Genomic DNA, 20,830 nt, shown 5'->3' on the forward strand with positions numbered 1-20,830 from the left:
CCAACTTTCATTGTCTTGTGCAATCCAATCATTGCATGCCATTTCAACAATGTCTAATAACTTAGCCTTAAAATATTTTACTTGAAAATCTTAAACATGTTTACCCATATAAATCCCTGCATGTTCTTACTAGAATGGATTTGGTCTCGAGATGAAACATGGCAACTTGTAACACTGTGCAATGTAAACCTTTCATCTGATGCTAGCCAGGGAAAAAAGAATGAATCTAGTGCAATCTTGTGTTATCTCTAAGCAATTCACATTGTTACTGGTGTTCTTCAAAGGACAACCAGGACTCTTAAAGTTCATAGAACAGTGAATCGAACAGGCTTGCTGCTATAAGCTTTGTAGTGTATGTGCTTTAAGTCAGAACTACTTTTTACAGCTCCTGTATACTGTAGTACCGGCAGTAACCACACCGGTATATAAGCTGTGCGCATGCCTCTGTACTCCAGTCTAGAGATGACCCTCCTCCAGTAAAGACCTGTTGTTTGTTTATGTACAGCATCCATGTAATTATTTATCCACTGAACCACGGATCTAACAGTGGCGACGAGTGTTGATGCGAATCTACCTGCAACATTAAAACAAAAAAAAATAGTCGAGTCCAGGAACACGGGCGTCGACCGCGAGCAACCGCCCAGCAGTCAGGCAGAGATCCAACTTCACTGGGGAGGCTGTGGAGAGCCGGCCTTGGTTCCCCAGCCACAACGAGCAGTAAGAGACCGACGACAGGTCCAGAGCAGACCCTTACCCAGCAGCGGCGGCTGGAGCCGACCGACGGCAGAGAGAGAGAGCCGGGCAGCGTCGACGGGGTAAGAAAAAGGGTGAAGAGAGCAGGGCGCAGCCGGGGGTTGATCACCGAGCGGCGTCGAGGAAAAATACTGCAAAACCGAAGAGAGAGAGGGTAAGAAACAGCCGGGTTCTAGACTGCGCGGCGTCGACAAATATAAAAAGAAGAACGCGCAGAGCACAGCCAGGGATCACGGGCTGATCAGGGTCCGCGGGGCGAAGCAAGGGGAGACGCCATTGAGCCGTGGAGAAGCAGGGAGAGTGCAGGAGCCGCCATTGAGCCGCGGAGAAGCAGGGAGAGCGCGGGAGGCGCCATTGAGCCGCGGAGAAGGAAGAGCGCGGGAGACGCCATTTTGCGAAGCTGCAGCGGAGAAGACGGGCGAGCGCGGGAAGGAAGGAAAGCGCGGGAGACGCCATTTTGTACCAGCGGAGAAGAAGGGGAAGCGCGGGAGGCGCCATTGGTGATAGTTAACGCACAACCAAGGATGCCGAAGAGTGGCAGTATCTCTACGTTCGACAATGAAGTCGAAGATTGGGCGACATATGTGGAACGTATTGAGGTGTACTGCAGGGCGAATGAAGTGCCAGATGCTAATAAAGCACTGGTTCTGTTAAATTCCATGGGTGCAAAAACTTATGGGTTACTGCGAAATCTAATAACCCCAGAGTAGCCGGTAAACAAGAATTTTGAAAGCATAGTAGAAATCCTACAGGACCACTTAAACCCCACACCACTGCTGATAGCGGAACGATTTAAGTTCCATAAAAGGAACCAACACAAAGACGAAAGCAATGCTGAGTACCTAACGGAACTGCGCAAGCTATCGAAATACTGCCAGTTTGGAGCGGGACTAGCAGACACATTAAGGGACAAGTTTGTGTGTGGGCTACAAAGTGAAAGAACCCAGAAACGGCTTCTATCAGAAAAGGACCTGACGCTGGACAAAGCTTTCAGTGTGGCAGTATCACACGAAGCAGCCCAAGGGGCGCTGCAGAGATACAACGGAGACCGCAAGAATATGGCACCAACGAAATGACCTATGGAACAGGGAAGTGCTATCGCTGCGGCAGAACAACACATGACCAGAAAGATTGTTGGTTCAAGGACCAAGTGTGCAGACAGTGTGGGAAAGCAGGACACATAGCAAGAGTCTGCAGGTCTGGGAAGAAAACCAACAGTAAGAAATCTCCACAGGAGAAGTACAAAAAGGTACACCAGGTGATGGACAGTGGTTCAGACGAACAGAAAAGTGACACAGACTCCGGAAGCAAGGAGCTGGGTTGTCTGAAACTACATAATGTAACCGAAATGGAGGATCACCAGACTATCTGGGTTACACTCAAGATAGACGGAGTCCAAGTGGAAATGGAATTGGACACAGGGTCAGCTCTAACAGTTATAAATCAAAGAGACTACAAGCGGCTATTTTCACACATACCCTTGAAAGCTACGGAGATTGTCTTGAAGACGTATACGGGGCAAAAAGTCTACCCCAAAGGAAAAATAAGGGTGAAAGTGACATATAAAGGTCAGGAAATACCTAAAATGGATATATATGTATTGCCAAATGGAGGACCACCACTGCTAGGACGTGAATGGATCCGGAAGATACATTTAGATTGGCATTCCATACAGGCACTGAAGGTGGAGGCCAAAAAGGATGACGACGTCATACCTGGACGACTGTCAAAAATGCTAACTGACGCAAAAGAAGTGTTCCAAGAGGGACTAGGAACACTAAAAGGAATAACAGCAACAATTAAAATAGAGGATAATGCAAGCCCAAAGTTTCTGAAGGCCAGACCAGTGCCTTGTGCGATCAGACCAGCGGTTGAAGCAGAGCTGGAAGGGTTGGAACGTTCAGGAGTACTGTCCAAAGTGGACTGGAGCGAGTGGGCTACACCCATCGTTCCTGTAATGAAGAGGTCGTTGAGTAATATGCCTGGGGATCCGCATCTGTGGGGATTTTAAGGTGACAGTGAACCCAGTCCTTCACACGGTGCAATATCCACTTTCACGAATTGAGGATATTTTCGCCTCGCTATCTGATGGTAAACGCTTCACCAAAATTGATCTAGCCCAGGCGTACTTGCAAATGGAGGTAGAAGAAGCTTTGAAACATTACCTTACGATCAACACCCATAAAGGTCTCTATCAATACAACCGGCTGGTGTTTGGAGTAGCCTCGGCTCCGGCTATCTGGCAAAGGGCGATGGATCAGGTCCTGCAAGGGATTCCAGGGACCCAGTGTTATTTGGACGACATCTTGGTCACGGCCGAAAATGACGGTGATCACCTTGCTAACTTGGAGAAGGTGCTCACCAGATTAAAGGAATATGGGCTACGAGCTAATCGCCACAAGTGCGAGTTTTTCCAGAAACAGATCTCATATTGCGGCCACGTCATCGATGAAGAGGGATTACATAAGTCCCCTGACAAGATAGAGGCAGTAGTCAAGGCTCCAGCACCGGAAAATGTGTCACAACTGAGGTCGTTCCTCGGGCTGGTAAACTATTACCACAAGTTCTTACCAAATTTGTCTACGGTATTACACCCGCTGAACACCCTACTGCAAACAGGGGTACCATGGAAGTGGGATGACGAACATAGACGAGCTTTCCAGAAGTGTAAAGAATTGATCACATCAAAAGAGGTGTTGGCCCATTTCAACCCAGCACTACCAATTCGGTTGGCATGTGATGCATCACCCTACGGCATTGGAGCGGTGCTGTCGCACAAATTCCCGGATGGTTTGGAGAGGCCAGTAGCCTTTGCGTCTCGATCACTAACCTCAGCCGAGCGCAACTACGCCCAGATTGACAGGGAGGCCCTCAGCCTAGTATGGGGAGTAAAAAAATTCAACCACTATCTGCATGGACAGAAGTTCACCTTGCTGACTGACCACCAACCACTTGTCTCCATCTTTAATCCTAAGAAGGGCGTGCCAGTAATGACTGCACAGCGGTTACAAAGATGGTCCCTGTTTCTAGGGGCGAATCAATATGAAATAGAATATAAAGGCACGAGACAGCATGGGAACGCTGATGGGCTATCGCGCCTGCCACTGCCTACTGTGGAGGAAGCACCAGCAGTGGACCCTATCGAGATATTTTATTCGTCGATAATTGAACGATTGCCAGTAACAAACGCGGATATAGAGAAGGAGACCCACAATGATCCGACGCTGTCATGGGTATATGAATTGACGGTGAGGGGATGGCCAACACATGGCGACTCACTGTTGCCAGCATTCTCATCCAGAAGAGAACAGCTGTCAGTATGCCAGGGGACAGTGATGTGTGGATCCAGAGTGGTGATTCCACCCAAGTTAAGGGAGAGAGTGCTAAATGAGCTACATGAAGGTCATCTGAGGGGAGTGAAAATGAAAAGCCTAGCTAGGGCTTATGTGTGGTGGCCGGGAATCGATCAACAAATCGAAGACCTAACTAAGAGCTGCTTAGGATGCCAGAAGGTCCAAAATGCACCACCACATGCCCCTCTACACCCATGGGAGTGGCCCTCCTCTCCATGGCAACGGGTGCACATTGATTTCGCTGGTCCATTCATGGACTCAATGTTCTTAATAGCAGTGGATGTCGGGGAGAACATTGTGAGACGCCACGTCGATCAGATCTTAGCATCACAGGAATGCGTCAACCCCGTGTCTCGTGTACCTGGGGATGAACCCGACATACCGGTAGTATCTACTTCAGACCCAGTAGCAGTGGAACCCGATGAACCACCCGATGAAAGGGGGTCAGAATTGCCTCTGCACCAAGAACAAGAACCTCCGGAAAGGCGCTATCCCGAAAGGGTCAGCAAGCCGCCCCAAAGACTGAATCTATAAATGGACTTTTGTTATTGAATGTACATGTAAAAATGTAATTGTTATTTGAATAATAAGGGGGTATTATTAATCTAAAAAGGGAGGAATTGTAGTGTATGTGCTTTAAGTCAGAACTACTTTTTACAGCTCCTGTATACTGTAGTACCGGCAGCAACCACACCGGTAAGCTGTGCGCATGCCTCTGTACTCCAGTCTAGAGATGACCCTCCTCCAGTAAAGACCTGTTGTTTGTTTATGTACAGCATCCGTGTAATTATTTATCCATTGAACCACGGATGTAACAAGCTTCACTTTGAGAATGCAGGATTATTTTCATTTATTTCTGTAGTGTATGTGCCTTTAAGAGCCCCAGGTGTGCTGTAATGCCGGTAATTGCCACTCGGGCTATATAAGCCTGTGTATTGTGTATATCTGTTAGAACCCCCCCCAGACTTTGCTTAGTAAACACCTATGAGCCAACTCCTGTCTTCAGTGTCTTTATCAACACACGGACACTACAGTGGCGACAAAGTGGAAACGGACATACCTGCAATTCGGCAGCACCTCAAGGACATCGATTCCTCGGGCGTCCAGAAGACTCAAGAAAGTGAGAGAAGCTGTGGTTTCACCAGCTGGCCAAGCTGGTGGCAGGTACTGCGCTAATCCTTCCTGGGCGTCAGGCTGGGGCTCCAGCGGCTGGCTCTACAGCTGAGACAGGCAGTGAAATCGGAGGCAAGCAATAACGGACTGGGAGGGAGCACTCGGGAGACGGCCGGTGCGGCAAGCAGGTCAGCGTTCAGACCTGGAGAGAAAGTCCGGCGGGAACGAGTCTCCAACCGTAAATAAATTTTTAAAAAAAGAAAAAAAAGAACGGAAACTGCGGGAAACAGCGTTGTCATCGGCAGCAGCGGCGGGAAAGCGCGGGAAGTGCCATATCTTTGCTGCAGAAAAGAAAGAAAAGCGCGGGAAGCGCCATATCTTTTCTGAAATGCCTAAGTCTGGCAATATTGATGCTTTTGATAGCGAAATAGAGGATTGGACCACATACGTGGAAAGAGTAGAGGTATATTGCACCGCAAATGGAATAGAAGATGAAAAAAAAGCTTCAGTACTGCTGAAACTAATGGGCGCAAAGGCATATGGGCTGTTACGAAATTTAATCACTCCAGCCAAATCAAAGGACAAGAATTTTAAAGAAATTGTTGATACCCTGCAGGAGCACTTAAACCCAACACCGCTGCTGATAGCGGAACGATTCAAATTCTTCAAGAGAAATCAACACAAGAATGAAAGTAACGCTGATTACCTAACCGAATTAAGAAAGCTATCAAAGTACTCCCAATTCAGGGCAGGACTATCAGATTATTTTCGAGACAAATTCGTTTGCGGTCTCTTAAGTGAAGGAACACAAAAAAGGCTGCTATCTGAAAAAGATTTAACATTGGACAAAGCTTTCAGTATGGCTGTATCATACGAAGCAGCAGCAAGAGGAGCTGCAGAGATACAACAAAAGACACAGGACTTCGGCACCCATGAAATGGCACAGGGTTTCGAAAGATGTTATCGCTGCGGCAGATCCACCCATAACCAGAGGGACTGCTGGTTCAAGGACAAAGCATGCAGGCAATGCGGAAAGATTGGACACATTGCACGGGTATGCCGATCTGGACAACATAAATCCACAGACAGAAAAAAAAAATCAATAAAGGAAAGTACAGGAAGGTACAAATGATGATGGACGGTAGCTCCGAAGACCAGAAGAGCGATAGCGACTCCGAAAACAAGAGACTAAGCTGTCTCAAATTACATAATGTACTTGCTAAAGATGATTACCAAACCATTTGGGTTACCCTCACGATAGCAGGGTCCCCAGTTAAAATGGAGCTAGATACAGGATCAACTCTAACCGTAATAAATCGACGGGATTACGAGAGGCTATTTTCGCATATACCTCTAAAAGACACATCCATTATCTTAAAAACATATACGGGGCAGAAAGTATACCCCAAAGGAAAAATAAGGGTGCCTGTTGTATACAACGGCAAAGAAATACAAAAGTTGTATTTATACATTCTACAAGATGGTGGTCCACCGTTGTTGGGACGTGAATGGATCAGAAAGATAAGTTTAGACTGGCACTCCATTCAGGCACTGACGGTGACCAGTAAGAAAAAAAACAATGATGACAGCATACCTGAACGATTAAAAGACATCCTGGCCAACGCCAAAGAAGTGTTTCAAGAGAAACTAGGAACCTTGAAAGGCATCACCGCCTCAATAAAAGTGGAAGATGCAGCAATTCCCAAATTTTTTAAGGCAAGACCGGTGCCATACGCAATTCGTCCAGCAGTCGAGGCAGAGCTGGAGAATTTGGAAAAAGCAGGCGTATTATCCAAAATAGATTGGAGCGAGTGGGCAACACCCATCGTTCCAGTCATGAAAAAAGCATTGAATAATGATAAATCTGAAGAACAGAGAAAAATTCGCATCTGTGGAGACTTCAAGGTGACTGTAAACCCGGTCCTTCACACAGTACAGTATCCTCTTCCGAGGATAGAAGATATTTTCGCCTCACTATCCGGAGGGAAACGTTTCACCAAAATTGACTTGGCACAGGCATATCTACAGATGGAGGTTCAGGAGGCCTCTAAAAAGTATCTCACGATAAACACACACAAAGGCCTGTACCAGTACAATTGGCTGGTTTTCGGAGTAGCATCAGCTCCAGCTATCTGGCAAAGAGCTATGGAGCAAGTCCTGCAAGGGATTCCGGGGACTCAATGCTACCTAGACGACATCCTTGTAACAGGAGAAAGCGACAACGAGCACCTTGCCAATTTGGAGCAGGTGCTCACTAGGCTGAAAGAACGGGGCCTACGAGTAAATCGCCCCAAGTGCGAATTTTTCCAAAATAAGATATCATATTGTGGCCACATAATTAATAATGAAGGGTTGCATAAGTCACCTGAAAAAATTGAAGCGGTCATAAAAGCCTCAGCACCTGAAAATGTTTCACAATTAAGGTCGTTCCTGGGATTAATAAATTACTATCATAAATTTTTACCGAACTTATCAACTCTTCTACACCCTCTTAATGAACTTCGACAAACAGGAGTGATTTGGAAATGGAGCGAAGACTGTAAACGTGCCTTCCATAAATGCAAAGACTTAATCACATCCAAAGAAGTTTTGGCTCATTACAACCCATCACTGCCAATCAGACTGGCGTGCGATGCATCCCCTTACAGCATAGGAGCAGTATTATCCCATAAATTCCCTGATGGCTCAGAACGGCCGATAGCTTTTGCGTCACGCTCATTAAACTCAGCTGAGCGTAACTATGCCCAAATCGACAGGGAAGCACTCAGCCTGGTATGGGGAGTGAAGAAATTCAACCATTACCTACACGGACAAAAATTTACCTTGTTGACTGACCATCAACGCCTCATCTCCATATTCAACCCTAAAAAGGGTGTTCCCATTATGACAGCGCAAAGGCTACAGAGGTGGTCCCTTTTTCTAGGGGCACACCAATACAACATAGAATACAAAGGATCAAAACAGCATGGGAATGCTGACGGTTTATCGCGCCTACCGTTGCCAACGGTAGAAGAGGCACCTACAGTAGACCCAGTAGAGATGTTCCACTCTACCATAGTGGAATGTCTACCAGTAACAAATTCTGCCATTGAAAGGGAGATGAGAAATGACCCGACTCTCTCACGGGTCTACGATTTAACAGTGAAGGGATGGCCAGCACATGGCGAACCACTGTTGCCAGCATTCTCGCAAAGAAGAGAACAGCTGTCAGTGTGCCAAGGAACCTTGATGTGTGGATCCAGAGTGGTGATTCCACCCAAACTCCAGGATAAAGTGCTAAAGGAGCTTCACGAGGGGCATCTGGGTGGAGTGAAAATGAAGAACCTAGCTAGGGCGTTTGTATGGTGGCCAGGTATCGATGGAGACATCGAAGAAATGACCAAGAGCTGCCTAGGATGCCAGAAGGTCCAAAACGCTCCACCACAAGCCCCTCTACATCCATGGGAGTGGCCCTCATCTCCCTGACAAAGGGTGCACATCGACTTTGCTGGTCCATTTATGGACTCAATGTTCTTAATCGCGGTTGATGCACACTCCAAGTGGCCGGAGGTAATAAAGATGTCCTCCACCACCACGGAAAAAACCATCACAGTATTAAGGACCATATTTGCCAGGAATGGGCTGCCGGAACAGATATGTTCTGATAATGGACCGCAATTTGTGTCCGAAGAATTCAGAAAGTTCTTAAAAAACAATGGGGTTAAGCACTACACGTCCGCCCCATACCATCCCGCCACCAATGGATTGGCTGAAAGGTTTGTCCAGACCTTCAAGAAGGCCATAAAGGCCATGGGTAATGAAGACATAAAACTTCAGCACAAGGTGGATAACTTCTTATTCGTATACAGGAATGCAACACATATGGTTACCAACCAAACTCCCGCCATGATGTTCTTCAATAGAAACCTAAGATGCCGGCTGGATTTGGTCAAGCCCAACATCAGAAGGGACGTGGAGAACCGGCAGTTTCAAGGCATGAATGAAAGGCCAACTAGAACCTTCCAGATAGGTCAACAAGTTTTGGCCCGGGACTACCGTACCGAGAAATGGCAGCCTGGAACTATCTGCACACGACTAGGACCACTGATGTATACCGTGGACATCGGAGAAAGCATAATAAGGCGCCATGCTGACCAAATCATAGAGTCATCCGAAAAGGGACAACCTACACCACAACTCTATACGTCTAACGATGAAGTAGAGATACCCATATCTACCTCCGATCCGATGATACTGGAACCCGATGAACCCGACACTGGCATTCAAGCCGAATCAGCCTTGCCAAAAGAACCTACTACACCACCAGAAACTACTACACCCCCGAGGCGTTATCCGGACCGAGTCAGGAAGCCTCCTGAGAGACTGACTTATAATTAATTAACTACAGCAATGTGTATATTATTTTTCTTATAACATGTAATTAATAATTACTTAAAATATGATGTACTGGTTAGCTAAAAGGGGAGGAATTGTAGTGTATGTGCCTTTAAGAGCCCCAGGTGTGCTGTAATGCCGGTAATTGCCACTCGGGCTATATAAGCCTGTATATTGTGTACATCCGTTAGAACCCCCCCCCCCAGACTTTGCTTAGTAAACACCTATGAACCAACTCCTGTCTTCAGTGTCTTTATCAACACACGGACACTACAATTTCAAATTGAAGAACCAAGGTGAAAGGCCAAAGCTGATTGTGCAGACTCCAATGTTGGAGAAAGTAAATGAGAAAATATGATGGTAAATCTTTTTACCTAGTTGCTACGCATTGCTTGGACAGAGGAAAAGCAAGTGGGGAGGTTCGCATGCACCTTATAGAACCTGCTGGATTTTCCTGCTATTATTTTCAATTGAAGGAAAGTCCGATGGGGTCCATTGATGGACTGCCATCTACCCTGTCGGATTTTTCCTTTTTATGCGCTTATCAAGGCGATACTTAATACCCAGGAGGTAAAGCAGAAAATTTACCCTGGTGAATGAGGAAATATTGATGCTGGGATGGGTAGAGCGGATAGGATGGTGTGCTTGCAGCTTGGCACAACAAGGCGGCAAATTCAAAAGGATCACTGGCCCTAGTGGAACCAGAATTTAAAGAAACAGCTTGCATTTACATGGCACCTTTCCTGACCTCAAGATGCCCCAAGGTGCTTCAATGGAATACTTTATAAGTGTAGTCAGTGTAGGGAAATGCAGCAACCAAAAATGCACACAGCAAGGTGCCACATACAGCAATGTGATAAATGATTAGAAAATCAATTTCTTTAAATGTTAGTCGAGGGATAAATGTTGGCCACGACAGGGAGATCACCCATTCTCGTCTTCAAATAGTACAAGGGGATCTTTTATGTCCACCTAGGAAAGGGCCTCAGTTTATCCAAAAGATGGAATCTCTGACAGTGCAGTACTCCCTCAGTACTGCACTGGTGTGTCAACCTAAATTATGTGCTCAAATCCCTGGAGTGGAGTTTAAAAAAACAACCTTCTGACTGAGGTGAACGCACTGAAGGCTACACACAGGAGGAAGCCATTTGGCCTATGACCCCTACTGCATTGTAGCTAATTACTCTAATCACATTTCTCTGTCTTATTCCCACATTCTTTTATATTATTCCTTTTGAAGTCCTTACCAATTTCACTTTAATTAATGTTATAGTATCTGCCTCAATAGCCACTTGTGGTAAAGTATTCCACATTACTTCACAGTTTGCCATGCCTCCTTGTTTGGTATCAGCAAAATATATAATTCCTCTTACACCTGTGTACAAATCATTTATAGTAAACGGAAAACAAAATCCAAGAGGCCATCACTAACCACATCCCACCAATCTGTTCAGCCTTACTTGTTTTCTGTCCACTAGCCATCTCTCTACTAATGTAGCTACTTTTCCTTTAACATCATGGCCTAGAAATTCGGTGGGCTGCGCCACCAGTTAGCGCCCAAAGAGATCACTTAGTGGCTTTAGCGCCACTGGCCACGCCCCCCGCAAAATTTAGCGGGGCACTAATGGCGGCATTAGCCTGTAGCGCTGCGCCGCCACCGATGACATCATCGGTGTGCGCAGCGCCCCACTACTGCCCCGATCGCGATATTGGGTCACGCCCCCCGCTGTAACGCCGGTCGCAATGACCAGTTCAGGGGGGCTGTCCTGCGGCGGTAGTGGCGCTAATTAAAGGGGCGGTGCGGGGCGGCCATTTTTTTTGCTGGCCGCCTGCCAGCACCTCCTCGCGCCGCTGTCCCCGGTCTCCTGAGCCCCCCCCGTGCAGTGCTGGCTGTGTCCCAAGAGCCCGGCACCTCTCCTCGGTGCCGGGCTCTTTTGCCGGCACTCGCGATCTCTGATCGCGCTGGTGCAGGCCCCTCCCCTTTAAGAAGGGGAGGAAGGCCTGCAGTACCGCAGCGCGCCGTGCCGCAGCGTGTGGCGCTGCGGCACGTTGCGCTGCGATATTCAGTTTCAGCGCCCCAAGAGGGACGCGGGGCGCCTCGAGCAGTGCCCCGCTTCCGTTTGGGGCGCTGAAACTGAATATCGCGCTGGCGCAATCGGCTCCTTCCGGGGCGGAACTTCCGGCGCCCAGGATAGCTTGGCGCCACCGAATTTCTAGGCCCATGTGCCTTAATCGTCATAGCAACCCTTTTATGTGGTATTAAAATGCCTTCTGAAAATCCACACAACATCCACTGCATTGCCTTTATATTTCTTTTAAAAATGTAATTAGTCAAGTATGAGCCCTCAGATTTTGTTTCTTTGTGGATGCTTTGGACTTTTAGGGGGAGAAATTCCCCATGAGGGCCGTGTGGGGCATTAAGTGAAAAATGTTTGGAAAGATAGCGGCAGGCGCTAACCTTTTCAAACATTAGTTAAATTCCCTCTTTTTGCTCCAAGAGGGAAGTGGAGCGCTAAATCAGGCGCTCGACTGGCCTCTTGGAGGGCAAGAGATGGGGAATGTCCCGATCCGGGGCGATGTGCTCAGCAGCGCCACGTGTGGCCACGTGTGGTGCTGCCACGTTGCAGGGGCTCTTCCCTCAATTAAAGGGAAGGGCCCCAGGCTGCGAGCTCTGCAGGTTTCATTGTAGATTTCTGGGCCACCGGGGAGCGGGAGTGCCGCGCGATCAGCCCGGCACTCATGCAGACTGACGGCGCGACCGGTGGCCAATAAAAAAAAAAATGTTTAAACCGTAATTTTTTTTTGGCCGGCTGCCCACCACGCCTTTAAGTTGCTCCCTGCGAGCGGCCGGCCTCACTGTTTGCGACCCCTACAGCAGTCGGTAACATTGCCTGGTGCTTTCCCGAGGTGCTGCACCCGGAGATGACGTCATGGTCTCCGGGCGCGGAAGATCGGGGCAATACCCAGTAGCGCCGCCACTAACTGCCCACAGTTAACGCCTGAGTCGGGGGGGGAAGGGGGGATAGGGGCAAAGCCATTTCCGCCCCGTTAGCGCCTCCCTAGTGTTCCGGGCTCCAATCCCAGCTTCAACTCAGGTTTGTTCTCACTTGATCTCGTGGAGAAGTTTCAGGACATCTTTCCAAAGGGACAGATGGGAAAGGCGAGGCCAGTCACAGCCTGCAGAGATGTGACGCTTACAGCCCAAGAGAAGCACTCACGAAACTCGCAACTGTGGGGGTGGGAACTAGTCTGATGGTAATCAAGGAGACCTGGAATAGGCCTATCCATTCACAATTGATAGATAACAATCGCTTTAACTAACATTCTGCAGGAATTTGTAGAATTTATAGATATCACAAACTGCCTCTCCACTATTTTTATCTTAACGTATAATGCCAACATCGCTAGTTTAACAGTCAGGCGACCTACAATGTTTTTGCAAGCAAGATAAGCAACACTTGAACAATATCCCCAACATTTTTACAAATATCCCAAATGCTCAATAATGACGATACCAATGACTGAACTGTTCCCCCTCATGTACTGTAAAACTCCACTGTTCAGCAAAGACTACCTCCATGTGTGGCAAAATGCAAGGATCAGTGTAAGAATACGTTTGTTGACATCCCTTATATTTGATCGGTTTATTTTTGCGAGCAACTGCATTGTCACTTCCAGAAAGTCTAAACAAATTGCCCCCATCCAGTGACACTATTCAGGCTCACACTTGGAAGAGTGACTGCTGGTGTGTATTGGGTGAAGAATATCCCAGCTAAGTACAGTGAAAAGGGACATGCTGGGTAGGGAAGCTCCCAATCAACCTTGTTGGGGACCTCCAAAATCCAAAGGCAGGAACTGTAGCCTAGCATTACATTACGGGAAAGTCTCTAGCTCAGACTAACCTAGCTGGCAATTGGCAATTATTATTTAATATAAAGATACCACTTGCTCCATCTAACATGGTAGGAGTCCTGCCTGGTATCTCTAAACTAACTTCGTTTTGAAACTGTTTGAATCCAATCAATCTTCAGATGACAGCTTTGATCTGGAGACCAGATTGTTTAAACCTAGCAGAAATACCTCAATTGGAAAGACGGTGGTGGACTTGCTGTTCCGTCTCATATTGTCTATCATCTCACTATTAGTAAAGCAATAGATTTCTTGCCTCCTAGTCCTCTTGAAAGAGAAAAAAACAGCTCTTTTATCTGTTTCCAATATGTCATACACCAATTAGCGCAAACCCCTTCCAGCAGTTTCCTGGGGCTTGCTCTTTTTTTTTGTGTCTTCAATCAGGGCATGACTACCCAACTAATTACCAACAAGATTCCGAACAACATGCACCCAAGAGCTCGGTTTTTTTTGATGCCGCATGTGACTGTAGTGCTAATTCCTTGCCGGTGGCTGCTGAAGGTTTGCTTACCAGTCCTGAAAAAAGTCCGCACACTCCAATAATGCAGAGAATGTTGAACACTGCAGAGCCCACGATGGTTCCGACCCCAACATCCCCCTTTGTGATGAACACCCCTGAGAAATAGAAAGGGAACTGTAAACAGGGATATGAACTTTTGAGAGTCACAGTATCTTTGGGATGTCAGCTACACTGTGCACACAACAAAGACATAATAGCATGAACTTTAAACACAATAGGGTAGATATTCGGAGTACTCAACCACAGTGAAGTAGCTTTCATGCTGCGAGTGGACATTGGAGACCATAAGTTTGTGATGCACACTTTCAGGGTCTGAGGTACCGTAATACAGGTGAGAACTCCGATAATTCACCTTAATTGACCTTCCTTAAAATAGCAGCTTAACACCTTAGCTTAATTCCTCCAAAATGCTTCTTAAAGAATCTGAATAAATAGAAAACAACCCAATCCATGACAATTCGTAAAGATACTGTCTCACTAAAGCATTAAATCAGAATACCTAGTTTTCAAATGGCATACATATTGACAATTCTTCAGCAATGATTTTCCATCAAGGTAAAATTCTGCTTAGAAAGCTGAATGAAAGACTAAGTCAAAAGACAGATAACATTCAATAAAAATGACTCCATCTCCATTGATGTTGTACATGGGGAGTCAAGGCAAGTGCGTTCTTCAGGGGAAGAGTGGTTAGAGGGCGTGAGATAATTGGATCAGGCTATGCAGACGTGAGGTTTTTAATAAGATATAAATTAATATAAAATATTGAGTCTCAATTTTAAGGTCGTATATTCGGTCCTTAATCATAACTAATAATATCAAATCAAAGTCCAATATAAAAACTAAGGACAGAATGTATGACTTTAAAATTAGTAACTGGGAAAGCAGAGTTGGTTGGAGCATTGGAGTTTCTCTGCAGTACAGGCTGAGGAGCTGCGAGATGCAAAGCTGAGGTGCCACAGCACCACCTCTGGTGTGTAGGTATAATATCAGTGTGACAAGTTACACAGACAGTTTCCATTATAAATATGGATATACGAATTTACAATGAAAAAAGTTGACAAAATGCATGATAAAAGCACGACAATAGGAAGTAAAGCTTTATAGACAGGAAGTAAGTGCAGACACAAGATTTTAATCGGCAAAAGAAACAGAGGCGAGATGATTTTTAAACAAACGCAGCGAGTTGTTACGATCTGGAATGTGCTGCCTGAAAGGGTGGTGGAAGCAGATTCAATAATAACTTTCAAAAGGGGATTGGATAAATACTTGAAGGGGAAAAAATTGCAGGTCTATGGGGAAAGGGCAGGGGAATGGGACTAATTGGATAGCTCTTTCAAAGAGCAGGGACAGGCACAATGGGTCGAATGGCCTCCTTCTGTGCTGCATCCTTCTATGATTAATGATGTTTCTACGGAGCCATATGGACTAGGAAGATCCCAGGTTCAATTCCTGGACTGTGTTGAATTAGCTGACTGCAGCCTGATTGGAAGATGAGGCACTATAACTGGCCCCATTGCCCCTTACCCAGGGTAATGTCAGGGTTCCTGCTCCTAATCATTATCCAGTGATCCTTGGCAGAAACTTTCTGCATGTGGCCGTCAGGATTGGGCTCGGTGGTGATGCCCATATGGCCAAATACCCTGCTGAGCTTCATATAAAGAGTGGCCACTGGGTGGGGTAGCAGAAGGCTACCAGTACCCATTGGACAATGGCCCAGCAAGAGTCACAGCATCAGGAGTGGAGAAAAGAGGAGAACATTCTATTTACACATACAAACACCTCACAGCCCAGTGCCAAAACAGTACCAACATCAACTTAGCAAATCCCTCAGCTTCAAGGATGAATGGTGTGGCTCCCTTTCATGGTACATAAGTACATTTTGTTGATCAGTCATTAATCTGTACTAATTCTTTGCACAAAGTGACACATGACTTTTCAACTTCCACAAATTAAAAAAAAAAGTATTTTAGTGAGACAGGATCAAAAATATATAACAAGGCCATAACTGTTTCAATAAAGTTGGATGCAACAAAACTCGGTGCTGGTTAGTGCTAGCAACAAGCATGTCCGCACTGGAAGACCTGGGATAACGAGTTGCTCCTGGGCATAAGAGGAGCACCTCAACAAGAGATACATCTAATTCTAAACCTAAACCTTGTGGAACAGAGGGAAAGTATGTGATTACGCAGTAACTAATGCTTCCTTTTAAAGTGAAGCCTTTGAATGGGCAACATGCAAAACAACTGCCATGCAAAAACTGATGTTAGACAATTCACTGGAGAAATGACTGATTAACAAGGTGGGGGATGAACAAATACAGGATTAACAAACTGCAGCTTTGCTTTTTCACACTTGACTTCAATGGGTTACCTATGATAGAGGTGAAGAGCTCAGGGGCTGAGCTTCCAGCTGCCATGAATGTGGCTCCAGCCACATCTTCACTGAGATGTAGCCGCTGCAGAAGAGAAAGCAGAGAGAGAAAATGTCAAAGGTAAGTCATCACCATGGCGATTACAATAGTGTTTACTCATCCTGAACAGATGCTCATTATTCATCTTTTGACCTGTGAATCAGTTTTCCTTGTTTACTCTTCTTCCTCAATAACACTTTGCAAACGCAAGGTCCTGTGTTAGGAACTGACAGCTGGGCATCTGCCTCTTGTTGGGTTATTTTTTGAGCTAAATGTAAATTGTGGCAGCTTTTGTTTTTTGTGGACTTGCATTCATTCGAAACGTCATTGTAAATTCCTAAACCCATTTCATTCAGAACCCTTAAAGCGGCACTGCCATAGAAAGGAAATGCAGCTGCCAAACTTATTTTTTTTAAATTCGGGATTGGAAGAAGAGGTCGACCAGCTCTTCACTTTTATTGTGGCGACATCACGTGGAAATGATACGACTTATATTGTGTGTCTATGAACAAATGAAAAGCAGGTCTTTCTCACAAAGACAATGATGTTTTTAAATACCTAGTCGAGAGAAGAAGACTGTCATTCCTGTCTGCCAGCTGGAGGGGAACCGAGCCACCAGGGGCGATAGCACAGCGCCAAGCAGCCCAATTGCTTAGTTACCTGTTTCTACCTGATAAATCCAACAATCTTTCCGTAATAATTTATCCAAATGGAATCTGGAAGCAATTGTAAATCCTATAATAAGGTTCACTGCATCTTTCAATCTAATGGAATACAAACGACTATTCTCTTATTGCGCCAGGATTTTTCAAATAAGCGGAACTAGCAATTCAGTTTAGCAGAAACAGCAATTTCAGTTACAAACCACCCTGTTGTTCAAAGGGACCATATTTTATGCTGTAGAACAACATACTGACCAACACAATTTCTTGAAAATAATGCATTTAAATGTTTCACTGCAGCAGTTGCATTTCTGATTTTTTTTTCCCAATTTAGAGGACTGGTTAGAGAGTGCAAGATTTCTCATACTAAACCCAAGAGGTACTGATCATGCACAACTGCATCCATGTTGTCTTTACTAATCATGAACCCCAGTCAAACATTATTTCCATGCACCCCTCAATGACCAGGAGCCATGGCCAAAGAATGTTCCCTATAGCTCTTGCCTACCATAAACAAAGACCATCGCCTGCTGCTCCTCACCAACCACGAATTGTAGCTAAAAACCATTTCCACTGTCCATCTACCCTTTCTGATCTATAGTGTAGAAATCCAGTTCAACGGACCAGGGGCCAGAAATGTATGACTTAGTGCCATGGCCTTCAAACACTGCTTACATGGCAATATGCTGTGTGTCGTGGCATTGTGCTCAAGTATATTTCTGTGTAAGAAAAGACAAAACAAGAGGGATGGTACTGAGCTTTTTGGGGAGAGACCTCCAGTTTTACCCTCCCTCTTCCCTTTCAGTGCCAAGAATGTTTAATGTGGCCTCCTGAAAAGGTGTCAAGAGGGCGGAAACTTGGGTCGCCCTCTCCTGTTTGCACGTGTTCCCTCTTGCTTTGAGTTAATTTGTCCTGCAAACAATGATGCTGGAAGTTTCTAGAACTTGTGCAGTGACGCTCAAGTGCCCATTTCGCATCACAATGTGTGTGCGTATATGAATGTGCATCATGCAGCTAGGTTATGTTAGAAAGTTTTTTTTGGTGTGAAGCACTTTTGAGGTGTCAATGTGGCGAGAGGTCTGGGTGTGAGTTCCGGCTTGAATGTGTGTGCTGCTGTAGAAAGGGCATGATGATGAGTAATGAAAGCGCTGTGAGTTTGCCTGACAGCTTAGCATCACGCAGCAACAAAGGCGCAACAGGCTGACGAGCAACATTTTGTAGCTTGCATACTTCGGCCAACTATCTGGTATATAAACCCGTTGGATAACTTCAACATGGCAGCTTGCTTCATGTGTGCCATCTTCTTCGGCATTTGCTGCCAGATCCTAGAAACAGCATTGACTCTAGCCACCGCTTCCTTCCAGGCACGTTGCACTGCCCTTCTGTGGAGAGGGTGCCATGGAGTGCTAAACATGGCTGTCCTCCTTGCACCCACCTCACAAGCAGCTATTCTACATCTACTCTACATCTATTAATCTAGGGTTTCTTGTGGCAGAGTGCTTCATATCTTCCCTCGATGCTCAAGTTGCTGTCACAGAAGCTAAAATTTGACTACCTGCTGCACTTGTCATTAAATGGTTGCTGCGGGAGACCCACTTAAAGACAAGTAGTTGTTGGCTTTGCGACCCACCGGGTCATATTTAAAACACCTGATCCGGCATCACACGTCTATGTTCTACTCAGCTGCCTTTAATTTCTGTTGTCTACTACAAATAAAAATATATATTTTACCAATGAAAGAAAAACCTACTTAACCAGGCCAAGTCCCAAGATTCCAATGTAGCCGGTTTAAGTGGGTCAAGTGTATGCTGTGGACATAACCTCACCCAGAGCCTGAAGTATCAGAGAGGGACATAGTTTCAATAAATAATCAATTTACGTTAGATCCACACATGCCCAAAAGCACAGCCTCCACATTTGGCCCCAAATTACCCATTGGAAGACTGGGCAATTAGTGAATAAGTCGCTGCAAGGTTAGGTGCCTGATACCTGCAGCAGCCGAGATCCCAAGCGATCAACTTGGAAAATCGGGGGTATAATGTATGAGTGTTCTATATAAAGCAGATTCTGTAAATCCTCTCTAGCTATATGGCAAGACTGACTGCTTTTAGAATTCTGAATCATCATTTCACTGAGAAATATGAATCCCTGATTTAAAACTAAATAAGTAAGTGAACCTAGTACGATAGCAAAATACTGCAGATGCTGGAAATCCGAAATAACAACAGAAAATGCTGGAAAAACTCAGCAGGCCAGGCAACATCCGTGGAGAGAAAATAGAGTCAACGTTTCGGGTGAAAACCCTTTGTCAAGACTAAAGAAGCACAGGAAATGAAATAGATTAAGAGGCCAGGCTGGGAGAGAACAAAAGAGAAGAGACATTAAGAGGGATTCAAAATGAGACGAGATGGTGATAGGACTAGTGGAGACAAAAGACGGTTCTAGATTAGGTGTGAAATGTGCTGGCAGAATGGGAGACAGCCGTCATGTGGGAGAGAGAAAAAAAGAAAGGGGGAGGGGGGAAGGCCAAAACAAAGGTGTGGATAAAAAATATAAGTAAAAATGTAATAGGGGCCGAGGTTATGATCTGAAATTGTTGAACACGATATTGAGTCCAGAAGGCTGCAGAGTGCCTAATCGGAAGATGAGGTGCTGATCCTCGAGTTTACGGTGAGCTTCTGTGGAACAATGCAAGAGGCCGAGGACGGTGAGGTCCGAGTGGGAATGGGGCGGTGAATTAAAATGACAGGCGACCGGAAGCTCGGGGTCACCCTTACGGACTGAACGGAGGTGTTCCGCAAAGCGGTCACCCAATCTGTGTTTGGTCTCCCCAATGTAGAGGAAACCACATCGTGAGCAGCGAATACAGTATACTAGATTGCAAGAAGTACAAGTAAATCGCTGTTTCACCTGGAAGGGGTGTTTGGGGCCCTGGATAGTGGGAAGGGGGGAGGTATAAGGGCAGGTGTTACATCTCCTGCGCTTGCACGAGAAGGTGCCAGGCGAAGGGGAAGGGGTGCTGGGGTTGATCTTGCCCCACGGAACTTATCTCTTCCTATCTCGATTCTATCTTTTCTCCCCTTGTCCAGTCTCTTCCCACTTACATCCACGACTCTTCGGACGCCCTCCGCCATTTTAACAGTTTCCAGTTTCCTGGCCCCAACCACTTCCTTTTCACCATGGACGTACAACCCCTCTACACCTCCATCCCACACCAGGATGGCCTGAGGGCGCTCTGCTTCTTCCTTGAACAGAGGCCTGACCAGACCCCATCCACCACGACCCTCCTCCGCCTGGCTGAACTTGTTCTCACATTGAACAACTTCTCCTTTGACTCCACTCATTTCCTCCAAATCAAAGGTGTTGCCATGGGTGCCCGCATGGGTCCTAGCTATGCCTGCCTTTTCGTGGGATATGTGGAACACTCTTTGTTCCAGTCCTACTCGGGTTCCCTCCCTCACCTCTTTTTCCGATTCATTGATGACTGCATCGGTGCCGTTTCCTGCTCTCGCCCTGAAACATAGAAACATAGAAACAAAGAAGATAGGAGCAGGAGCAGGCCATTCGGCCCCTCGAGCCTTTCAATGCGATCATGGCTGATCATCCAAATTCAGTACCCTGTCCCTGCTTTCTCCCCATATCCCTTGATTCCTTTAGCCTTAAGAAATATATCCAACTCCTTCTTGAATATATTTAATGAATTGGCCTCTACTGCCTTCTGTGGTAGCGAATTCCA

General features: G+C 46.1%; 1 protein-coding gene across 2 annotated transcripts in view; it reads right to left on the reverse strand.

The window, feature by feature from the left end:
• Positions 1-20,830, reverse strand: part of slc24a3 (solute carrier family 24 member 3) — a 688,381-nt gene that overhangs the window by 198,661 nt on the left and 468,890 nt on the right. For both annotated transcript variants that reach the window (XM_085981789.1, XM_085981787.1), the window contains exons 5-6: positions 16,393-16,477; positions 14,014-14,117 (exon numbers count right to left, since the gene is read on the reverse strand). In XM_085981789.1, coding sequence (XP_085837915.1) covers positions 14,014-14,117; positions 16,393-16,477 — 189 coding nt within the window. The remainder of the gene's footprint in view (positions 1-14,013; positions 14,118-16,392; positions 16,478-20,830) is intronic.

Source organism: Somniosus microcephalus, chromosome 3 (assembly GCF_052327205.1).
Source record: "Somniosus microcephalus isolate GS21.2 chromosome 3, FLI_Smic_1.0, whole genome shotgun sequence".
Taxonomy (NCBI): Eukaryota; Metazoa; Chordata; class Chondrichthyes; order Squaliformes; family Somniosidae; genus Somniosus; species Somniosus microcephalus.